This window comes from Cibotium barometz, chromosome 53, assembly GCF_041138505.1.
Source record: "Cibotium barometz isolate CiBa-2024 chromosome 53, ASM4113850v1, whole genome shotgun sequence".
Taxonomy (NCBI): domain Eukaryota; kingdom Viridiplantae; phylum Streptophyta; class Polypodiopsida; order Cyatheales; family Cibotiaceae; genus Cibotium; species Cibotium barometz.
This window is the reverse complement of record NC_141098.1, coordinates 4,404,951-4,427,138: the sequence shown is the minus strand read 5'-3', so window position 1 is coordinate 4,427,138 and position 22,188 is coordinate 4,404,951. Positions and strand designations below refer to the sequence as shown.

Genomic DNA, 22,188 nt, shown 5'->3' with positions numbered 1-22,188 from the left:
TATGAGCAGAGCAAAACCCATAAAAGCCTAGATCCCTCTATAACAATACATACAAGTGAGGAGTAAATAATACATTCAAAATTATGATGGTGTTCCATTACACAATTAACAATTTTGCAACTGTGTAATTACTTGTATGTGTGCACCTTTGATAATCTGATGCTAAAGAATACTTGTAAGTGTGCACCTTTGATAATCTCATCATCAAAGATGTGCTAATGGAGGTTCCTCTGTAGAATAAAGTATATGTGCTCGAAACAACTAACAAAGTACCTGGAACCTTGCATTCCTTGGGCAGGCTGTACAGCCTAGCCTATTCAACATTCTTGTTGTCTTTTAAACGTACAATAATCAAAATAACTAACTAAAACATTAAAGGTTTTTCATTCTACTTGACATGGCTTGTAAGAGATGCATGATTACAAATTCTGAAGCTGTACATACATCTTATGTTCCATTGTTCTATTTGGACAGATGGGTTATCACCTCACAATCCAAAAAATGTTCAAACAAACAACCGAACACATTGCCACATAATTAGTAAGACCATAGTTCTAATACAGAGCCAGTCGGAAGATGACATATAAGAAATATTGGCCTCTACTGTGCATGTGTCTTCATGTGTATTGCAGGGGTCAACTTAGTCTGTTGCACTCAGGTCCCCCAACCTGCTGCTCATGAAGAATTCAGAAACCTCTGGCAAAAAACTTGCTATGTAAAACACATTTGTCCCTCAATCCCCAACATTGTGCTGTTGTAACATTTTCTTTCCTGGATATCATGTGGCTATACCTGAGAGAGAACCTAGCAAAGCATCCAGCTGCTGCAAGTGTGGCAACAAATTTAAGCAAACAGCTCACTGGTACAAACCATTTGATTCATCATGGTACTGATGCACACTGTTCTGACATGCCCTAAAGCTTGTCACTGAACTTTTTATGGCCATGGTTACCAGAGTAAAGACAGTTCCCTCAATGCAGGAGGCACTCACATACCCAAGTTCACCCCCTCATCGTAGGAACTAGAGTAAGCTTCATTTCAAATCAAGCGTATCCATAGAATCTCCATTGAATCCAACATGTGGCATTCACATGCTCACCTTGCCCCACATTTTCCAAAGAATGCTTCCTCCCAACATGTTCTTGTAAGGTCTGTGTATCATGGGTATGGCAACCCCTAAAATATATGAGATTTAAGGTACAATCAATGCCTTATTCCTCTAGATTTAAGAAGCCTCGGAAAAGTCAAATATTCTATCCCAAACAGCAGTAATTTACTCCAGTCATCAGATCATTGCGTTAGTTTTAGAGTGGTAAAGGACACACCAAAAAACATTTTTGTATTACTGCTGCTACTTTAAAAAAATCATGCTGAGACAATTGACTGCAAAGCTTTCGGTTCCAACCACTGCTGATTGCAGCATTCTCTGCATGTCCTTGCATGCAGAAAAATCTTCAACACTGTACTGACTAGAAACCAAATCAGCTGAGAAATCAAGAAAGGAAGTGGGATTCCACAGAGCGTTAACTGTAAAACAGTGGTATCTCTGTGAATGCTACGTCTAAGTTAAGATGTCAGGCACACTTAAAATTCAGAACACACAACATTAGGATACAAGTTGCATAGCAGTTGTCAAGCAGATGTCCCATGCATTCAACCAGAGAGTTCAAACAATCCTTTATTACACCAATTATGCTATATTTTTAGCCTAAAAAAGTAAAGAATACTGACTTTGATTATTTTCAAGCACCAATGCGAGTGTCTTACCTGCTCAAAGCCCTGACCAGACCTGTCCTGATATCACAGCCGGATGCAGAGGAGAAGAGTATCATGTACGACTCTCCACGTAGCATACAAAGGCAACACTTGTGAAAGCCACTTTCATTGTTGAAGGTAACTTGGAGATACAATGGTTACTAAGATTCCAATTGAATGTCATGCATACAAAGTTTAAGGCTCCATTCACCCTTTAGATGCCAATCCATAACATTAACCAAAAGAGCAACTTAAAGCTATCAATGAAACCAAACTCTTACCTCTCAAATGCCAACTTCTGAAAACTGTCAACTGCCACTCAGAACAGGAAAATCCTTCCAAACTACAGCATCAAAATTAGAGTAAAGTACAAGTGCATCAAGTTGAGTATAAACATTGAACAATTACAAGCCTCGAGGCAAAAGAGCTCCAGAAGAAGCATTAAAACGCAACATATGATGCTAAAAAAGTGGGGAGAACATAATAAAAGCTCCAACTCAATGCCCCTACCACAAAATACCATCACCAGCCTCAATCCATGAAAAATGTCATATGATTAACCAGCAAAATAATTCACTTAATGCTCTCAACACACATTGGCCAGCAGAATAAACCACCAAAACTTGTGTGGAACAGAAAGAATTAAGGCTGAGGAGCTACAGAACTGAGAGGGGCAGTAGATCATGCCTATTGAATCTCGCCATCTTCTCCAAGCTCACCATCCTCCAACTCATCAGCTGCACCATTCCTGCGATGAGCATCTCGGTCTTTCCTATGCCGCTTATGCCTGTTCTCGCTATCTGAGTTTGATTCATATGCATGCTGATGCAAAGAGCACAAGAAGTCTATAAATGTTAGCACAAGACTGGGCAGAACATGTAAATGAGATCACTTTGCATGATTACCACAAACCAACCTTTCGAGAAGATTTCCTTTTGTCACTACTATGCTTGCGTGGTCTTTTCACCTCCTCTCTGTCTTCTCTTCCCGAGCTGGCCTCATCACTACTTCTGCTCCGATGGCCCTTCCTATGCTTTCTGTCTTTCTCTCTTTCACGATCCCGATCTTTCTCTTTTTCTTTTCTTCTCTCTTCTTTCTGGATATGATTGTTTCCAATCTCGCCACTATCAACATGAACCTCTCTCTCCTTTCTACTCGGCTTCTCTTTCTCTTTCTCACTAGCATCAACATGACTCTCTCTCTCCTTCCTGCTTGACCTTTCTTTCTCTCTTTCACTAGCATCAACATGAGTCTCTCTCTCCTTCCTACTCGGCCTCTCTCGCTCTCGCTCTTTCTCTTTCTCTTTCTCTTTCTCTTTCTCTCTCTCCTTCTCCCTCTCTTTTTCTTTGTCTTTCTCTTTCTCTCTCTCTCTCTCTTTTTCCCTTTCTTTTTCTTTCCTCTCCTTCTCCTTCCTTTTCTCTCTCTCCTTCTCCTTTTCTTTTTCTTTTTCTTTCTCCTTTTTGGCCTGATCCAAAAATTCCACAATTAGACCATCAAAAAACATCATTTGACAACAAACAAGGTCCACAAGCAAAATTAGCCGTTAACTCAAACTAAATAGAGTTCAAGGAAAAACAAACGTAGAAACATGGTCAAAAATGCAAACCCTAAAATGTTCTTAAAATGTCCATTACCTCCAGCAGGTACAAAATGTCAAAACCAAAACGCACAAGAACTTGAAGGAAATGAAAAACACAGAAACAGAATTTATGTATACATGATGACAGCTTCCACAAGTTTGACTTTACATGAGTAAGTGAGGGCATCTTCCCTGTAACTTGATGAATAAAGAGGCCAATCAAGGAGAACTTCGCTCCAAAATCTAGAGGTAACGCAGCTTGGCCCGTTGTCTGCTATAACCTCCTAGGACTAGACAGCTAGAGATTGCAAGCATGAACTCGCTGGCCGTAAAACTCCCATAGGACCACCTGATACACAAGGTTAGAAGATATAGAAGGGTGCATGCAAACTCACCTCCCAACTCTAGATTCCATCAGGAATCTCCCCCGAGCCAGAGGCTAAGGTTCCACTCCCCACAGGCCAAGCCACTCAGCCCTGGTGTCCCGTCTACTAGAGCCCTTCCTAAGGGACCTTCGGCAAGACTGCTAGTGAACCATCGTGTCTATGGCAAGAGTCTAGTCCAAGCACAGACCATCAGCCAAGTAATATGATCGAATGAATCTCAATAACCCGTAAGTCACTTATCTAGGGACTACTGCTGCTATAAATAACCGACCAGTCATAAGTAGCCAGTAACCATGGATTATCACTAACACGCACCGCCCTGGAGGTACAATACGGTATGGTCGGTACGGTCGAATCTCAGTTGACCTTTTTCTTTTTGCCCCTTTTTTGCGTGGTTTTTTTACCGTTTGGAGAGCCGTTTCTTGGGCGTTTTTTGGGACTGTTTTAGGCTTTAGCTTTGGCTTGCCTTTGCTTGAGCCTCTCCCTATTATCTATAGAATGGCCCCTCCCCCAACCCCATCCTCACAAGTGCTCGTTGCTCAACCCTCCCCTCACAAGTGCTCATTGCTCAAGTCTATCCTCTCCCTTGAGCTCTCCTTCAACGCTCAAGCCTCTCTCCCCTCTAGGCTCTCTCAACCATCTCCCTCTTCCTCAAAGCTCAAGCCTCTCCCTTTCCTTCTCCCTCTCTCCTCTTTCACCATGAGAGAAAAGCATGAAGCCTTTACTTTGCATGCCATTACCCATGAGAAGAATGAGGGGAAGTGGAGGGCATGGAAGTGGACTTGCAAGTATTGTGGCAAGGCCTACACTAGCAGTGCCACTAGGCTTCTTGCACATCTCTCCAAGATTTGGGGGGGCGGGAAAACTGCACCTTGCAAGATATCCCTCAAGACATTTATGATGGCACTGTGAATAAGTACTCCTTGCTTCACAAAGCAAGTGATAGTGGAAGAGTCTCCCCCGCCGTTACCGCCGCTCAAGACGAAGTCATCCTGCCGGCAAAGGATACCTCCTCCTCATCCTTCTCCGCATCCTTCTCTCCCTTGACCAACTCCAACACCTCATCAAAGAGACCAAGAAAGTTTGAGGTTCCACACGAGGCAAGCCACTCTTGGAGGCACCATTTGAGCGAATGTGACCTCTCTCTCTCTTGGGTCCGTGCAAAGCAACAAGAGGCAAATGTGGAGATTGCACGCATGGTCATTGAGTGCAATCTTGAATTTCGTGTCCTTAAAACCCCTCAATGGCAAAGGATGGTGAGGGCCATTGCCGAAGTAGGACCATGCCATGGCCGTTGGCATAGTGTCACCTACAACGACATGCGTACGAAGGCACTTGATGAAGAAAAGGAGAGAATAAACAAGACCCTCAAGCCCGTTCGAGCGAGATGGGTGAAGTATGGGTGTTCCATCCTCTCCGACGGATGGACCGATAGAAAGAGATTGTCTACATTCTAGTATCTTGTCCTCTTGGCACTTACTTCTTGTGGGCCATGGATGCTGGAAAGGCAAGGAAGAAAACCTCGGGCGATTTCATCTATTGCCACATTCGACAAGCCATAATCGAGGTGCGATACAATTTTAATTCTTTAGTTTGAAGCTTTAAAGTTTAGCCTTGGTCTTTTAGTCAACTTTCAAGTCTCATTTATTTTTCATATTCTCATTCAAATTTCATGCATCCATCATCCTTGCAGATTGGCCACGAAAATGTGGTTCAAGTGGTTACGGACAATGCATCCAATTGCCACGAGATGGGCCACTTGCTTGAGGCGGAGTTTAAGTTCATAGTATGCACTCCTTGTGCCTCTCACTGCCTTACTTGCTTATGGAGGACATAGGCAAGTTAGAGTGGGTGAAGACTGTGGTGACGCAAGCCACTCGTATTGTCACTTTTTTCAATCACTGAATTTTTAAGAAAGATAGTGAATCCCAAGAATGCCCAAAGTTGCCTTACTGTCCGCTCAAGGTCAATGCTCATATATCCGATGACCTAGGTATGTGAGCTCCTTACAAAAGAATTCACACTTAGAGAGTTAAGCATACAATCCCGCCTCAGAATCCCTAAGGCTACCCTGAGATGCTCAACATGCTCCTCAAGGGTACGACTATAAACTAAAATATCATCTAAGAATACCACAACGAATTTTCCCAAATAATCTTGAAAGAGATCATTCATCATCAGTTAAAAAGTAACAAAAGCATTCGTTAGATAATACGTGAAACTCATAATGGCCACTCTCCTCAACTGTAAGTATCTGGTAATAACCATCATATTTCGTAAAATAGGCAGCACCGTACAACCCATCTATCAAGTCATCTGCTCTAGGAAAGGATACCTATTCTTTATTGTAACTTTATTCAAGTTTTTGTAATTCACACACATCTGCCCAAGTATCGTGCTTTTTATGCTTTAAAAGCAATGGAGCTCCCCAAGGAGATTTACTCCCGCGAATCTATCCCATCTAGAGACATTTCGAAAACTATCGAGCAATCTCATCTTCTTCCAGCTAGCTCATCTTGTAAGGTGCTTTCCTCACAGCTGAGACCTCAAGAGCAACTCAATCTTATGATCCACCGACCTACTGGGCCGCGAATCATAAGGCAATTCAGAAGGGAACACATCAACAAAATCCGCCTTAGTATCCTCTAAAGCTTGTGTCTCCCAAGCATCCAACTTAACCGTATTCAAAATACAATTAACATTAGATGAAAGGGGATCAAGAACACATTGATACACCTCATAATCTGAATTTCCAATTATACTATGAAGTAGAGGGTGGGACTGCAAAATCACTCTTAAGACAAATTGGAAGACCCTTCATAACAAAGGACAAAGTATAATCCTACCAATCGACATGAACATCATGGGTAAAAAACTATTCCTTTTCTAAAATAACATCAACCCTATCTAGATTCATAAATCAAAAAATCTAGGACCTCTGTATAATCTTGGATAGAGATCTGCAACCGAGACACCCGCCGCCCTCTTGGCCAAAAATGAAGTACCCGCTATGACGGAAAATTCGAAGACCTTGGTGGGTTTTCTTCTCTTTCTTCGGATTGAAAAGTCTAGGTTTTTATTTCATGAATCTTTCCCAAACCAAAACTTACGTTTACGTTGGAACTATAGTATCAACGAAAAAGTTTCTAGGGTTACCTTTCACTTTTGTCACGTGAGCTGACCTGGGCGCTTTCTTCGCATGCAAACAATTCGCTCTCATATGGTCCTTCTAGCCACAAATGAAACAATCACGAAAAGTTCGAAGACCTTGGTGGGTTTTCTTCTCATTCTTCGGATTGAAATCACCCGAAGTTTGGGTTTGATTTTTATTCTGTGAAGCCTTCCCTTAACCAAAACTTACATTTACATTGGGAACCCTGTTCGGAACTGCTTGGAGTGTGAGATTTGTGAGAGACCTGTTTCTAATTCTCACTAGCCATGGTCTCTTGATAAATCCTTGCATTCTTAGTGGCATCCTCAAGCATCCTTCTTTGATTATTTCCCACCTGGAGTTTCTGATCTCGGGCAAGTCCACGGATAAAGAATCTGTATAAAGTAGTAGCATCCATGTGCCCTGCTTGAGACTACAAATTCTTAAACCTTTGTAGATACATGTCTAAAGATCTATTGCACATATCCATGTCTGCAATCTTGGCCACAACATCAAACTTGCCCTCTTCCTGGAGAAACTCATTGTGAAACTCCGCATCAAAATCCGCCCAAGTAGAGGGTTTATCCCAAAGTTAGTAAGAGCATTCCCCTTCAAGAGACCCCTCACCATCTAAATCCTCTGGGCATCTGGAAAAGGGTAAAACTTGAAGTGCACATTCCATCCATCGAGCTAGGAGTCTACAACCTCATGTGTCCTCTCCTTCTTCTCACTTGCAAAAGCGTCCGGTGTGAAAGAAGGCACGACTACAACCGTACCTGGAGTAGGGGCTGATCCAATCACTGCCCTCTGGAGGAGTATCACCTAGTCCCACAAGTGCTGAATATCAGCCTGTAAAGCCGCCTAGAGTTTGGCCATTTGATCCTCAAAGTAAGATTTCTCCACTCTTTCAACCTCCTCAACCTCAATAAGATCCCCACCAGGTTGAGGATGTTCGTCATGGTCCGATAGATCATCATCAAAGTGAAGTGTAGGTTCCATAGATCTTTATAGGTGAAAAAACACATGTGCTTTTTCACTATAAATAAGAGGGACGCCGCTTATAAAAGGAGTAAAGCTACAAGGGCACCCCCTTTGGACATTTTTCCAAAAAAAAACATGAGCTTTCTGATTCAACACGCCCACTTGCTTGTTTTTTTTTTTAACTTTCCCTAAAAATAACAAGAAGCTTCTGTCCGCCTCCTGCAGCCCTACTGTATGACTGCTGTACGGCTACACCATCCCTTCTTCCCTCTTGCTATATCCCCCAGCCTGCTGTAGCCTTTGCCGTGTGCTGACCCGCTGTAGCCTGGCCCGCCTGCCGACCTGATGAAGCTTGTGCTGCCTGCCGACCTGATGCAGCCGCTGTACGGACAATAGTACAGCCACCTAACTGTATGACAGCACACACCTTTACGGCCATCAGCTAGTTTATATGCTGCTGTGCGCCCTGCACAGTCTGTAAGTAAAAGGCACTGCTGTACCCTTTGCTGCCCACCATGCAGAACTGTGCGCACACACCTTAGTCCACCCTCCCATTGCTTACATAGGAGAACTCAAAAGCGCAGTAAAACCCACAAACCACAACACTGTTCAGACCAAAGCGACAAGGGATTTAGGGTTTTCTGGGTGCCTGGGACGTCATACCTGCACTTAGTCCTGTGCATCATACCCGGACCACAGGCTAGTGCAGGAGCTTGGCCAAGAGGTGTGCCACTCGACAGAGCCACTGAGTTATCCAGAGCTCAACGCCCCAAACCCCATGGGCCTCACCCACGGCCACGCCACCACAGGAGGATCCGGGCCATCATCTCCCATGATCGCAGGACCTCACTCTCCAGCTCAGTTTTACCACCTTGAGCACCATGTCACAACGGCCCATGAGGGATGTATTAGGGTGATATGAGAGCTCTCTGCTTATATACCTATATCAGATTTTTTAATTCTAGATTTTTGTTATCTTTCTTTATAACTATTTTGTACCCAGGATGATGTACCTCATGGATATGATGCAGCCTTTTGGTCTCATAGGTCATTTTGGCCTTTTGAAGACATTAATACAACTCTCTCTCTCTCTCTCTCTCTCTCTCTCTCTCTCGGACATGAACTTGATACTTATACATATCTAATCACATTAAGCACATGGTGATTTTACCATTGTAACATGTAACTCTCATGAGTCATGAGAGCTTTGAAGTTAGTTTCTTTTTGATCCCACATGCACTTTTCTTTAACCGATACCCCGAAGTGGATTGTAACCAAAGATGTATTCTGATCTGTCCTATAGGTCAGCTTTGGCCTCGACAGGACGTTAATATATCTTTCTTTCTTCTTTCTCTCTCTCTCTCTCTCTCGGACACCACACCTATACCAGAGAGAGATGACAGAGATCAGAGCTCAGTTTCACAGAGAGGGTGCGGAGCGACTGGCTCGCTTCAGAGCACACCCAGGCATGTTCTTCAGGGAGCTGTGGACACCCCCTTCACTGATGTATACCATTTTATACCCCCAGTATGGTACAGGATGGAGCTAGCTAGGTTGCATATCATGATTGTATACTCCATGCATATAGCTTTGCATTCTCCTAGTAGTAGAGCTCCATCTTCTGCACACCCAGATTCAGCTTTTTTTGTTCAGTACTTTTTCATTTTGTTGGGATGACAGAGGATACCCCATACAGGTACTCCGATTTGTCTCATAGGCCGAGTTCGGTCTTTTGGAAGACGTTAATAAAATCTTTCTTTCTTTCTTTCTTTCTCTCTCTCTCACCATGGGTTCAGCAGCCAGAGCCAGATTAACACGGGGATATGCAGCATTGGCTATGCTAGAGAGACAGTGCCACCAGGCGCATTTTCAGGAGCCCCGAACGAAGGGGTGGCTATTTGACACATTAGTCACACCGGCACTGATGTATGGAGCAGCGGTATGGGCGCCAGGACTTGCTACCCATTAGTGGACACAGATAGAGAGACCACAGGCCCTCATGATGGCACGCATGATACGCAGCAAACCGTCAGTACCTCATGACATTATCCGAGCAGAGTTTGTTGCGCCTCCTATGATGGTAGAGGCCATATTCCAAACTATATGCCTGCTAGACAGATTCAGAGAGATGCCACAGGACAGATTGTCATACAAAGCTTTTGAGGCATCTAGACAGATGGCTGAGGCAGGAGACAGAGGATCATGGTATGCACAGGTCACACATTGGTTCTCACAGCATGGCCTAGACATGGATCATCTACCACCATTCCAGTATGACAAGGATGCACCACATATCCGTCTCTCTCATAGTGAGAGGAACAGAGTATTGAGACAGGACCTATGGCAACTCTATACACGAGAGACATGGATATCACCTACACAGCCTCTTCCACGAAGATGCTATACTACAGAGATCACTTCATGAGTATCACTGATGATGGATTTATAGAGAGGCCTAGATACATGGAGGGCTTTTTACCACACGGCTCCCGAGTAGCTATTGGTCAGCTTAGAGTCTCATCACATCGATTGGAGATCGAGACTCGCAGAGCAGCACGGATCCCCCAAGAGGAGAGGGTATGCAGATTGTGCAAAGAGGAGGTGGAGAGTGAGGAGCATTATGTATGCAAATGCAGAGCATATACAGCCATCAGAGAGAGACAGGCTTAGTTCCATACGTCGTACGGATCTGTCCGTACGTACAAACGGTACCGTATGGATCCGTACGATCAAGTACGAATTTCGCCTGTTTCTGCCCGTTGGAAGTAGCCGTTTTCTGCTCGTTTTCTGGGTTGTTTTCCTTTCATCTCTCTTGAGTCCTTCTATAAAAGCCTCAAGGACCAAGCCTCTCCTCCATCTACTCCAAGCCTCTCCTCCACCACCCTCCATCTACTCCAAGCCTCAAGGACCAAGCCTCTCCTCCACCCTCCTCCACCCTCCTCCAAGCTCCTTCCATCCCACTTGAGCCTCTACTCCAAGTTCTCTTCCTCCAAGCTCTTCCCATACTTCATCTTCTCTACGCTCTCTCCTCTACTCCACGCTTTAGCCCTTCTCTTATCCATCATGCCTCGGGAGAAGCATGAGGCTTTTGATTTGCATTGCCTCAATGTGGAGAAGGACACCAAGAAGTCCAACTCCCATCATTGGACATGCCGATATTGCGGCAAGTCATACACCAGTGGAACAACAAGGCTTCTCCAGCACCTTTCAAAGATTGGGGGACAAGTTGCCCCATGCAAGGAGATTCCGCAAAGCATTGCCGATGACATTTCGTGGAAGATGAGCGGCGGCTCAAATTCAAGTAGAGGAGCATCATCAACATGCACACCGGCACCACCACCAACACCACCATCGGCACATGATGAAGCGGCCACCGGCTCTTTCATTGGTGTATCCTCCACTGCCACTTCCACGGATGCACGGTCCGCCTCCGCACCGGGCAAAAGGCAAAGGGTGGTGGAGCGTGAAGGGGTGCAACCCTCTCTCCACCAAGTCACGGGTAGTGTGAGAGGTTCGGTTGCATTCCTTAAGGAGCGGCAACGCCTTGCGGAGATAGAGATTGCTCGCACCATTATTGAATGCAATCTTGCCTTCAATATACTCCAAAAGGAGCAATGGAAGAAGATGGTGACGGCGATTGCAAATGTGGGCCCATGTGAGGGGTGGACGGGGGTCTCTTACACGGCTATGCGCACAAGGAAGATTGATGAAGAGAAGGAGAGAATTGATCGAGCCCTTGACCCGATTCGAGCCGCATGGACGAAGTATGGATGTTCTATTCTCACAGATGGATGGAGTGATCAAAGGAAGCGTGGCATTATCAACATCCTTGTGTCTTGCCCGCTTGGCACATACTTCTTGCGTGCGGTTGACACCGGGAGAAGGGGGAGAAAGACTACCGGGAGTTTCATCTACCGCCATATTAGGCAAGCGATCATAGAGGTAAGCATTATTTTACTTAAGTGTGGCTGATTTTGTCATTTGTGCAAAGCCCTCAACTCATATGATTTATCTACCATGTAGGTTGGGGCTCAAAACGTGGTGCAAGTCATCACCGACAATGCATCAAATTGTCGACGCATGGGCCGCTTGCTTGAGGAGAATTCCCCACCATTGTGTGGACTCCATGTGCGAGTCATTGCATTGACTTACTCATGGAGGATGTGGCGAAGCTCGGCTGGGTGAAGAGGATTGTGCAACAAGCTACATCTATTGTTAACTTCTTCATGCTAAAGGTGAAGGTGCTTGCTATGTTTCGTGAGCATAGCAGGCTTGACTTGAAGAAGCCATCGGCCACCCGCTTTGCCTACATGTGGCTGGTTTTGGAGCGTCTATACGATGTGAGGCCCGCCCTTCGCCAGACAGTTGTTTCCACCATGTGGAACGATTGGGATGAGCACGTCACTGAAGAGGCCAAAGCCATGCAACGCTTTTGCCTAGAGGAGAGATTTTGGACTAGAGTCCGAGCAATTGTCATTGCTATGACTCCATTCTATAGGCTCTTGCGGATGACAGATTGCGAGGGGTCCACCATGGGCCTTCTTGTCCACTTCTTTAGAGCTGCCCTTGTGGAGTTGGAGGCTTGCACAAACATTACATCTGAGGAGCGAGCACAAATAATGGAGATTGCACAGAAGAGATGGAGGTGGATGCACAAACCAATCCACGGGTTTGCAGCATTGGTACATCCAGCCTACAAGTCTCCAGTAGTTTGCACACCGATAGGGAGCTTCGACAAGATCGGGATGCATATATGCTTCGAGCTGTGCCAGTTGATGAGCACAATGCCTTTCTAGAGGAGTTGGGCTGCTATGTTGATCAGAGAGGTCAAACCTCCTTTTCGTCTCCCACTTGCTGGAGGAGGGAGTCACTTGTGAAGCCCCTTTTTTGGTGGGACAATTTTGGGTATGGACTAGAGCATCTCCAACCCATAGCCTTAAGGGTCCTAGCCCAGGATTGTTCTATGGGTGCATGTGAGAGGAACTAGAGTTCCTATTCTCTCATACACACGAGGATACACAATCGACCGAGCACACGACAGTTGGAGCGGTTGGTCTACTGCCGCACTAACTTGCGCATGATGCAGGGCATTCTTAGTATGGGTAGTCCCAAGCAAGTAAGTGACAAGTCTAGACTCTAACTTATCATGACTCATAACTTTTAAGTTTTGTGTACACTGTACAGACTCTAACTTTTGTGCCTTAATGTGTAGGTCAATGTTGACACTTTCACGTTGACGAGTGAAAACTTTGCAAGTGTCAATCAACAACCTGATGAGGAGGAGAAGGCAATCTTCATGGAGCTCTATAGTGAGCTTGTGGCAGCAGATACTCGCAGCACCAGGAGTCAGCATGGACGGGGCCGAGCAGTTGGAGTTCATAGGCCTCCGCCTTCGACATCGGCAAAGGGTGGCCTTCGCACATATGTGAGGCGGGGATCCTCGAGCTCTAATCCCCGCCTTCATGATGATATTCCATTGCCCCCTCATGATGATACCCCACTGCCTAGAGAGCCCTTGTTTGATGATGATGGCAACCTACTTAGCGAGAATGATCCCCAGAGTGTCTCGTCCACCTTCGAAGAGTCCTCTTCAGAGAACTCTCTTGATGGACACTCTAGTAGTGATCATGTTGATGATCATGCAGATGTTGGTGATGATGTAGACTTTTGATATGTAATAGCTCTCTAGGCATTGGGCATCTATCTCCTTCTAGCCCATCGATGATGTATTGTAGCATGTAGTATCATGTATGTACGCATGTTGGCGGTCGCCCATGCCATGAGTTTTTGGCCTATCCTTTTGTAGCAATTTTGTACTCTAATGGCATGATGACATTATGTTCATGGTTCTACTATTTTGTAACTTCTTGTCTACAATTTTTAAGTTTAGAAAGTATTTTTTTTTAAAACGTACTAATATCGTACCGTACCTCAAAAAATTTTAAGGTACCAATTAGTACCGTATTTTATCGTACCGTACCGTACCGTACCTTTCGTACTAACTAACCATGGAGAGAGATATCCCATTTTATTCAAAGAGCCACATTCCCTACGCCAAATCTTTGAGGCAGCAGACCAGCGCATACTGGGGAGATTCATTCTAGACATACAGCGTCACAGAGAGACATTATTACAGGCTTAGACAACTCCAGAGGGGGGACGATAGACACAGATTACTACATTTTTTCAGAGATGCACCCCTCCCACAGCCCCTACACAGCAGGGAATTACTCTCCAGAGAGCAGAGACACTCAGAGCCCGCAGGAGACAAAGGACACCTGGCTTTCGGACACCACGCCTATACCAGAGAGAGATGACAGAGATCAGAGCTCAGTTTCACAAAGAGGGTGTGGAGCGACTGGCTCGCTTCAGAGTAGACCCAGGCATGTTCTTCAGGGAGCTGTGGACACCCCCTTCATTGATGTATACCATTCTATACCCCCAGTATGGTACAAGATGGAGCCAGCTAGGTTGCATATCATGATTGTAAACTCCATGCATATAGCTTTGCATTCTCCTAGTAGTAGAGCTCCATCACCTCCCCCACTCATTGTACTTATTGCACACCCAGACTTGGCTTTTTAGTTCAGTACTTTTTCATTTTGTTGGGATGACAGAGGATACCCCACACAGGTACACTGATTTGTCTCATAGGCCGAGTTCGGTCTTTTGGAAGACGTTAATAAAATCTCTCTCTCTCTCAGAGATGCCTAAAAGGATTATCAGAGGAGATCGCTAATACCATTGGAGTGAAGTAAGGATGTCCACTCTCTCCCACTCTCTTTAGCCTCTATATCGACCAGATTTCGACCTTCATTGATAGAGGAGGAGGACGAGGCGTGTCACTAGCAGGCATCCTTGTTTCCATACTACTTTATGCTACGACATTGTGCTTATTGCAGATTCTCCAAAGGCTCTCCAGAGGTATCTTGACACATTACAAGACTTTTGTGCACAATGGGATCTCACAGTAAACCTTGGAAAAACCAAGGTTATGGTCTTCAACACATCCCCTCTTTTCACATCTCAACTGAGTTTCACCTACGTGGGCAGCCCAGCAGAGATTGCATACTCTCATGTGTACTTGGGAGTAACTTTTATAGGACCGGTCTTCTCGATGAGCCATGCTGCAGAGGCTAGACTGATGTGAGGGTATGCTTCTCTTGCTCTCATGGAGAGAGAGTGCTTCCAGGCCCACTTCCAGTAACCGAGGACCAAGACGTGGCTATTTGACACCTTGGTCACTGCGGCATTGATGAATGGAGCACCCTTCTGGGGCACCTGATCTTACAGCTGCCAAATGGCCGAGGATAGAGAGGCCTCACGTCATGATGCTCTCCCGTATAATACACAACAAATCATGTATCCCACATGATATTATCCTGGCAGAGTTTGATGCAGCAGCCATGGTAGTACAGCCACTCTTCCACACAGCCACATACATTCACAGGATCAGTGACATGGCCCCCTGAAGACTCCCGAGGCTCACCCTATAGTCCTCCCAGCAGCAAGCAGCAGATGGGCACGAGTCATGATATAGCTGGTTCACGAGGCAGGGACTCAAGATGGATCGCCTCCCCCCACTCTAGTATGACCCGGACTCCCCTTCACCATGCTCTCTCAGGATGACAAGAACCGGGTGATCAGATATGATTTCTTGGGACTATACATACAGGATACCTCGATCACAACACATGAGCCACTCTCACACAAATGGCAGTACTACAGGGATACTTTCATGAGGCTTACAGAGGATGGTTTCCTATTGAGGGCCATATACCTTGACATATACATGTCACATGCCATCCAGATTGCAGTGGGTCAGTTGCGGCCTGAGGATAGAGATAGGGAGAACCACGCAGATACCGCATGAGGAGAGGATATGCACTATGTGCCAGTAGGAGGTCGAGTCAGAGGAGCACTTCATATGCAGGTGCACCACATATTAAGAAGATAGGTTCCACAATCTCTTTAGAGAGGGGTTTGGACCCTTATCCAGGATCATGGAATACCCAGATCAACGGTGCCTGGGCCTCTTCCTACTACAGCTTCATCACCACAGAGACTCACTGATTAGGGAGTCGGGTCCCCATGAGAGACATCCACCCCGGCCCTAGGCGACCATCACTCAGTTCTTCCAACCATGAGAGGACGCCCCACCAGCCATGGATGACATACCCATGGCCTCATTGACCCACACATACTTGAGTGCCCGACCCCCCACCAGACCCCACTCTGGTGTGACTCTAGACCAGGCCACGGCACTATAGTGAGCCCGACGCCCCAGACTCCCTCGAGCTCGCCAACAACACAGACACCAGCCCCTACTTGAGGAGATCTTGGAGAGCACAAAGCCACCTTCCCACACCCAACGGATCTGCAGGGCCTTCTAAAGGCTAACCCCATGCTCAATATCATTGATGGCCCCCTTCCCCTACGGAGGGGTTAGCTCCATAGGTTGTATGATGATGATAGTCCCACTTTGCATCATATGGCTTGGATTTGACATTCCTAGCTCATAGCTCTCGTCTTTGTTTTCTTTTGTACCATGATGAGATTACATGGACATTATTGTATCACTTTTGGTCTCATAGACCCACTGGGTCTTTTGAAGACATTTAATATAGCTCTCTCTCTCTCTCTCTCTCTCTCTCTCACGCATGATGATGTCACGCATGATCAAGAGTAAGCCATCTGTACCACATGACATTCTACATGCAGAGTTTGGGGTGGCCCCACTAGTTCCAAATGCCCTTTTTCAGACTGTCACTTATATTCAACATGTATAAATGCTTGAAAGAGATCGCCTCCCACGACTAGCACTGGAGTCCTCTATGCAATTATACTACGAGATGGAGAGGGAGAGGAAGCGATTGAGAGGAGCTGGACTGCCCTCCTCCTCAGTGACACAACTACCACCATTACCAACACATGCATGGTACTCTGAGGTAGTCCAATGGTTTCATGCACATGGCATACAGATGGATTGTCTCGCCCCATTTCAATATAGCCTAGACTCCCCCTACCTTGATCTCTCACGACAAGAGATCAACCGGATTATCCAGTTAGATCTACTTGGGCTACACACATACTGTCACCAGCCTGGACATTTCCCAGTCTGAAAGGGGTCTGGTGGACTCCAGGATGTTTAAATATTTGGAAAGTACAAGCTTTGGGAATGGGGGATTATCCTAGAATACAAAGGACCACACTCCTAAAATTTAGGAGAGTTGCTATTTTTGGCCCGCCGACTCCGATGGAAATTCTGTTCGCGTCATTACATCTGGAATTGAGCAGATACCAAGAGTTGGCAAAGTGCCTATGACAGAATGTCTACCAGTTGGGATATTTTTAGAGAGAAAGTTTATGGAAGGACCCATCTCTTAGATTGGGACATGTGGCAAGGAGGTGGATCAAAGTAAGACAAGTGGCCTGACACTTGTTAGAAAATGGATCAAAGTGAGACAAGTGGCCTCACACTTGTCACTTCAGCTATTGTGTGGCTCTCCACTTGTCATTGTAGCCTTCTCTTGCCATTTTAGCTCATGGGAGGCCCAAATCTATAAATTGGAGCCCTCTCTCTTCATTAATGGAGGCTCTCTTGCTGCACACTAGCCTCTACCACCGTTGAAGGTTTCTCTAATGATGGCTACTCTCTTTCTCTCTCTCTTGAAGGCTGCCCATGAAGAATACCGGCTGTTGGGGACTGTTTTGGAGGCTTCCATCGCGAAGAAATACTGAAGGCAAGGGTATTCAATCATTTATTATGATTTCTAGCCATTGTATGTGTTGTACCAGCATTTGTACTTGCTGTACCTGCTGTACCAGCCACTGTATCGGCTGTACCAGCCACTGTACTTGCTGTACCAGCCACTGTACTTGCTGTACCCGCTGTACTAGCCACCGTACCGATTGTACCAGCCACTATACTTGCTGTACCAGCCACTGTACCTACTGTACCAGCATTTGTACTTGCTGTACCGGCTGTACTAGCCATTGTACCGGCTGTACCAGCCATTGTACCTGCTGTACCGGTTGAATGGAGAGTTGTACTTGCTGTACTAGCTCTATTGCATGAAGACCCGTGGTTTTTGGGGAAGAATCAGTACCCACACGGAGGTATATGGATTACATTGATGGCTCGGCATTTCTACAGCCTATGTTCCGGCTTGGTTGCCTCGTGTTGGGCTGTGTTATGGCATTTGTATATGGATAATCCGGCATCTCCTGTGGGGAGAGTAAGGCCCTCAAAGCTTGTACATGATATTATTCTCCTTGGGTAATAAAATACTCCAAGGGGGGGTCGGCCCATTCCGGCCTCTATGCGGTGTCACACGTGCAAGCTCCATTTTCAGCATTTGTGGATGTTTTGTCCAGCTTTATATTTTATGCAAAGAGATGATGGATATGTGTTAAGGCTGTGGCCATGTTTAAAAGTTTTTAATATGCATTGATGGTAACAACAAGTGTGTCAAAGGCCCTAGTCCCCCGGGCACCGCTGCTACGAGTTACACATACCAAACATGGGTGTCTCCATCAGAGATTGGTAAGAACTATTCGTTCTACAGAGATCACTTCTTGAAACTCTCCGAGGATGGATTCTTTGAGATCAGCTAGCTCACGGGATTCTCCCACCGCCTTAGAGTAGAGACTGGCAAAGCTAAGGATATCCCACATGAGGAGAGGACATGCACAATATGCACCACAAGAGCAGTAGAGGAGGTTGCCCACTATATGTTCAGTTGCCCGGCATACTATGACATACGGGGGAGATCCCGCTGCCTCTTCCGAGAGGGATTCGGACCACTCACACGGGTGAAACAGTTTAAGGATCAGAGGTGCTTGGGCATGTACTTGATGGCGCTCAGACGACACATGGATGGAGTGTTGAGGCAGCATGCTGAGAGAGAGCCCTAGCTCCCGACAGGACACCTCTCAGAGAGCCATCACATATTTCTTTGTGGTACACACATCCACATCGGAATCCACTACCCACAACACTTCCTCTACTATGACATAAGAGGCCACCACCGTACCCACCTTCTAGCTGCCCGCTCCAAAGGAGTTCTTAACGAGAGAGCTCGATCCATTCTACGAGCCAAACATCCTTGACCCAGAGCATCAGGTCCCTCCACCACACAAAGACAGATTCGTGAGGTTCTTCGCCGACACGACACGCTCCCATCACAGAGGCCTAACATTCACTCCACCATCAAATCGGTTCTGGCTGAGACGGGTATCGTCATTAGCTGATCACAGCATATCTCACTCTACACAGGATCATCTGTTGATGACATGTATTGTCGGATGTTTTCATTTTACTTTTTCTTTCAGTATTTCCATGGTACCATTGCATTACTTTTGGTCTCATAGGTTGTTGGGGTCTTCCATAGACGTTAATATAACTCTCTCTCTCTCTCTCTCTCATAGGTTGTTGGGGTCTTCCATAGGTTGATACGCAGCAAACCGTCAGTACCTCATGACATTATCCGAGCAAAGTTTGCTGCGCCTCCTATGATGGTAGAGGCCATATTCCAGACTACATGCCTGCTAGACAGATTCAGAGAGATGCCACAGGACAACTGGCTTAGGCAGTAGACAGAGGATCATGGTATACACAGGTCACACATTGGTTCTCCCAGCATGGCCTAGACATGGATCATCTACCACCATTCCAGTATAACAGGGATGCACCACATATCCATCTCTCTCATAGTGAGAGTAACAGAGTATTGAAACAAGACCTATGGCAGCTCTATACACGAGAGACATGGATATCGCCTACACAACCTCTTCCACCGAAGATGCTGTACTACAGAGATCACTTCACGAGTATCACTGATGATGGATTTATAGAGAGGCCTAGATACATGGAGGGCTTTTTACCACACGGCTCCCGAGTAGCTATTGGTCAACTTAGAGTCTCATCACATCAATTGGAGATCGAGTCTGGTAGAGGAGCACGGATCCCCCAAGAGGAGAGGGTATGCAGATTGTGCAGAGAGGAGATGGAGAGTGAGGAATTATGATTGCAGATGTAGAGCATATACAGCCATCAGAGAGAGATATCCCATTTTATTCAGAGAACCACATTCCCTACACCACCTCTTTGAGACAGCAGACCAGCGCATACTGGGGAGATTCATTCTAGACATACAGCGTCACAGAGAGACATCATTACAGGCTAAGACAGCTCCGGAGGGGGGACGACAGACACAGATTACTACATTTTTTTAGAGATCCACCCCACTCCCAGTCCCTACACAGCAGGGAATTACTCTCCAGAGAGCAGAGACACTCAGAGCCCGCAGGAGACAAAGGACAATTGGCTTTCGGACACCACGCCTATACCAAAGAGAGATGACAGAGCTCAGAGCTTAGTTTCACAGAGAGGGTGCGGAGCGACTGGCTCCCTTCAGAGCAGACCCACGCATGTTTTTCAGGGAGCTGTGGATATCCCCTTCATTGATGTATACCATTTTATACCTGGTACAGGATGGAGCTAGCTAGGTTGCATATCATGATTGTATAGTCCATGCATGTAGCTTTGCATTCTCCTAGTAGTAGAGCTCCATCCCCTCCCCCACTCATTGTACTTATTGCACACCCAGATTCAGCTTTTTAGTTCAGTACTTTTGTTGGGATGACAGAGGATACCCTACACAGGTACACTGATTTGTCTCATAGGCCAAGTTCGGTCTTTTGGAAGACATTAATAAAATCTCTCTCTCTCTCTTTCTCTCTCTCTCTCTCTCTCTCTCTCTCTCTCTCTCTCTCTCAAACTCGCGGCGGGTGCTCGGGAGACTAGGACCTTTGACACACTTGTCGATACCATCAAAGTATATTAAAACATTTAAACATGGCCACAACCTTAACACACATCCATCATCACTTTGCATAACCGGACAAAATATCCACAAATGCTGAAAATGAAGCTTGCCCCTGTGACACCACATAGAGGCCGGAATGGGCCGACCCCCCCCCCTCTTGGAGTATTTTATTACCCAAGGAGAATAATATCATGTACAAGCTTTGAGGGCCTTACTCTCCCCAGGGGACATGCCGGATTATCCATATACAAATGCCATAACACAGTCCAACAAGAGGCAACCAAGCCGAAGCATAGGCTATAGAAATGCCGAGCCAATAATATAATCCATATACCTCCGTGTGGGTATTGATTCTTCCCCAAAAACCACGGGTCTTCATGCAATAGAGCTGGTACAACAAGTACAACGCTCCATTTAGCCGGTACAGCAGGTACACTGGCTGGTACAGTAGGTACAGTAGACGGTACAGTGGATGATACAACAGGTGCAATGACTGGTGCAATATGTACAATGGCTGGTACAGCAAGTACAAAAGCTGGTACAATGGTTGGTACAGCCGATTCAATGGCTGGTACAGCAAGTACAAGGGCTAGTACAACAAGTACAAATGCTGGAAATCAAAATAAATGATTAAATACCCTTGCCTTCAGTATTTCTTCGCGATGAAAACCTCCAAAACAATCCCCAACAGCCGGTATTCTTCATGGGCAGCCTTCAAGAGAGAGAGAAAGAGAGTAGCCATCATTAGGGCAGCCTGTAACGGTGGCAGAGGCTAGTGTGCAGCAAGAGAGCCTCCATTAATGAAGAGAGAGGGCTCCAATTTATAGATTTGGGCCTTCCATGAGTGAAGATGGAAAGAGAAGGCTATGATGACAAGTGGAGAGCCACACAAAAGCTGAAGTGACAAGTGTGAGGCCACTTGTCTCACTTTTGGTCCCATGTAACAATCTAAGAGATGGGTCTTTCCATAAACCTTACCTCTAAAAATATCCCAACTAGTACACATTCTATCATAGGCACTTTGCCAACTCTTGGTATCTGCTCAATTCCAGATGTAATGACGCGAACAGAATTTCCATCAAAGTTGGGCAAAAAATAGCAACTCTCCTAAATTTTAGGAGTGTGGTCCTTTGTATTCTAGGATAATTCCCCATTCCCAAAGCTTGTACTTTCCAAATATTTAGACATCCCGGAGTCCACCAAACCCCTTTCATACTGGGAAATGTCCAGGCTGGTGACACTCTCTTCCATATCCATGTCTATGCTTCCACATACCATGGCTTGATCTCTCCACCTCTCCTTCCACTCTCACTCCATATCAAGTGCTTCACCTTCTCCCCTTTTGCAATTTTAGGGGTTTTTTAAGAGTTTTTGTTTTTTAGGGTTGCTGCGTTTTTTTCAGCCTTCCATGAGCATCTATGCATTTTTCTCTTCATGAACCACCCCCTTCATATGCTGCATTTTCAGAACTGATGGTCACACACAGCCACATAATGCGCAAGATGC

The 22,188-nt window shown here is 45.8% G+C and overlaps 2 protein-coding genes and 1 long non-coding RNA gene across 5 annotated transcripts in view; 1 reads left to right on the top strand and 2 right to left on the bottom strand.

Annotated features, from left to right (window-relative positions):
• Positions 1-53: 53 nt before the first annotated feature.
• LOC147608206 (uncharacterized) lies at positions 54-282 on the bottom strand. The gene is made up of 2 exons (XR_015264452.1): positions 188-282; positions 54-146 (listed from the first exon to the last, which is right to left on the bottom strand). It is a non-coding gene; the product is annotated as an uncharacterized LOC147608206 (long non-coding RNA).
• Positions 283-392: 110 nt separating this feature from the next.
• LOC147608204 (pre-mRNA-processing protein 40A-like) overlaps positions 393-22,188 on the bottom strand; it is a 92,567-nt gene continuing 70,771 nt past the window's right edge. Inside the window, exons 27-31 of one of the 3 annotated variants that reach the window (XR_015264451.1) lie at positions 2,672-3,220; positions 2,443-2,577; positions 2,037-2,098; positions 1,768-1,794; positions 393-1,527 (exon numbers count right to left, since the gene is read on the bottom strand). Coding sequence is in view for 1 of the 3 variants with exons in the window: in XM_086789085.1 (XP_086645211.1) it covers positions 2,443-2,577; positions 2,672-3,220 (684 nt within the window). In the remaining 2 variants the exon portion in view is untranslated. Of the gene's footprint in view, positions 2,099-2,442; positions 2,578-2,671; positions 3,221-22,188 lie in introns of all 3 variants that reach the window. The other 2 variants (XR_015264450.1, XM_086789085.1) reach the window with 2 other exon arrangements.
• LOC147608205 (uncharacterized) lies at positions 10,650-11,947 on the top strand. The gene has a single exon (XM_086789086.1). It carries the CDS (start codon positions 10,916-10,918, stop codon positions 11,822-11,824), a length of 909 nt encoding a protein of 302 aa, XP_086645212.1. The 5' UTR covers positions 10,650-10,915; the 3' UTR covers positions 11,825-11,947.

Excerpts from the sequence above, each read along its gene's own strand:
- LOC147608205 (XM_086789086.1), top strand. The coding sequence starts at position 10,916 with ATGCCTCGGGAGAAGCATGAGGCTTTTGATTTGCATTGCCTCAATGTG.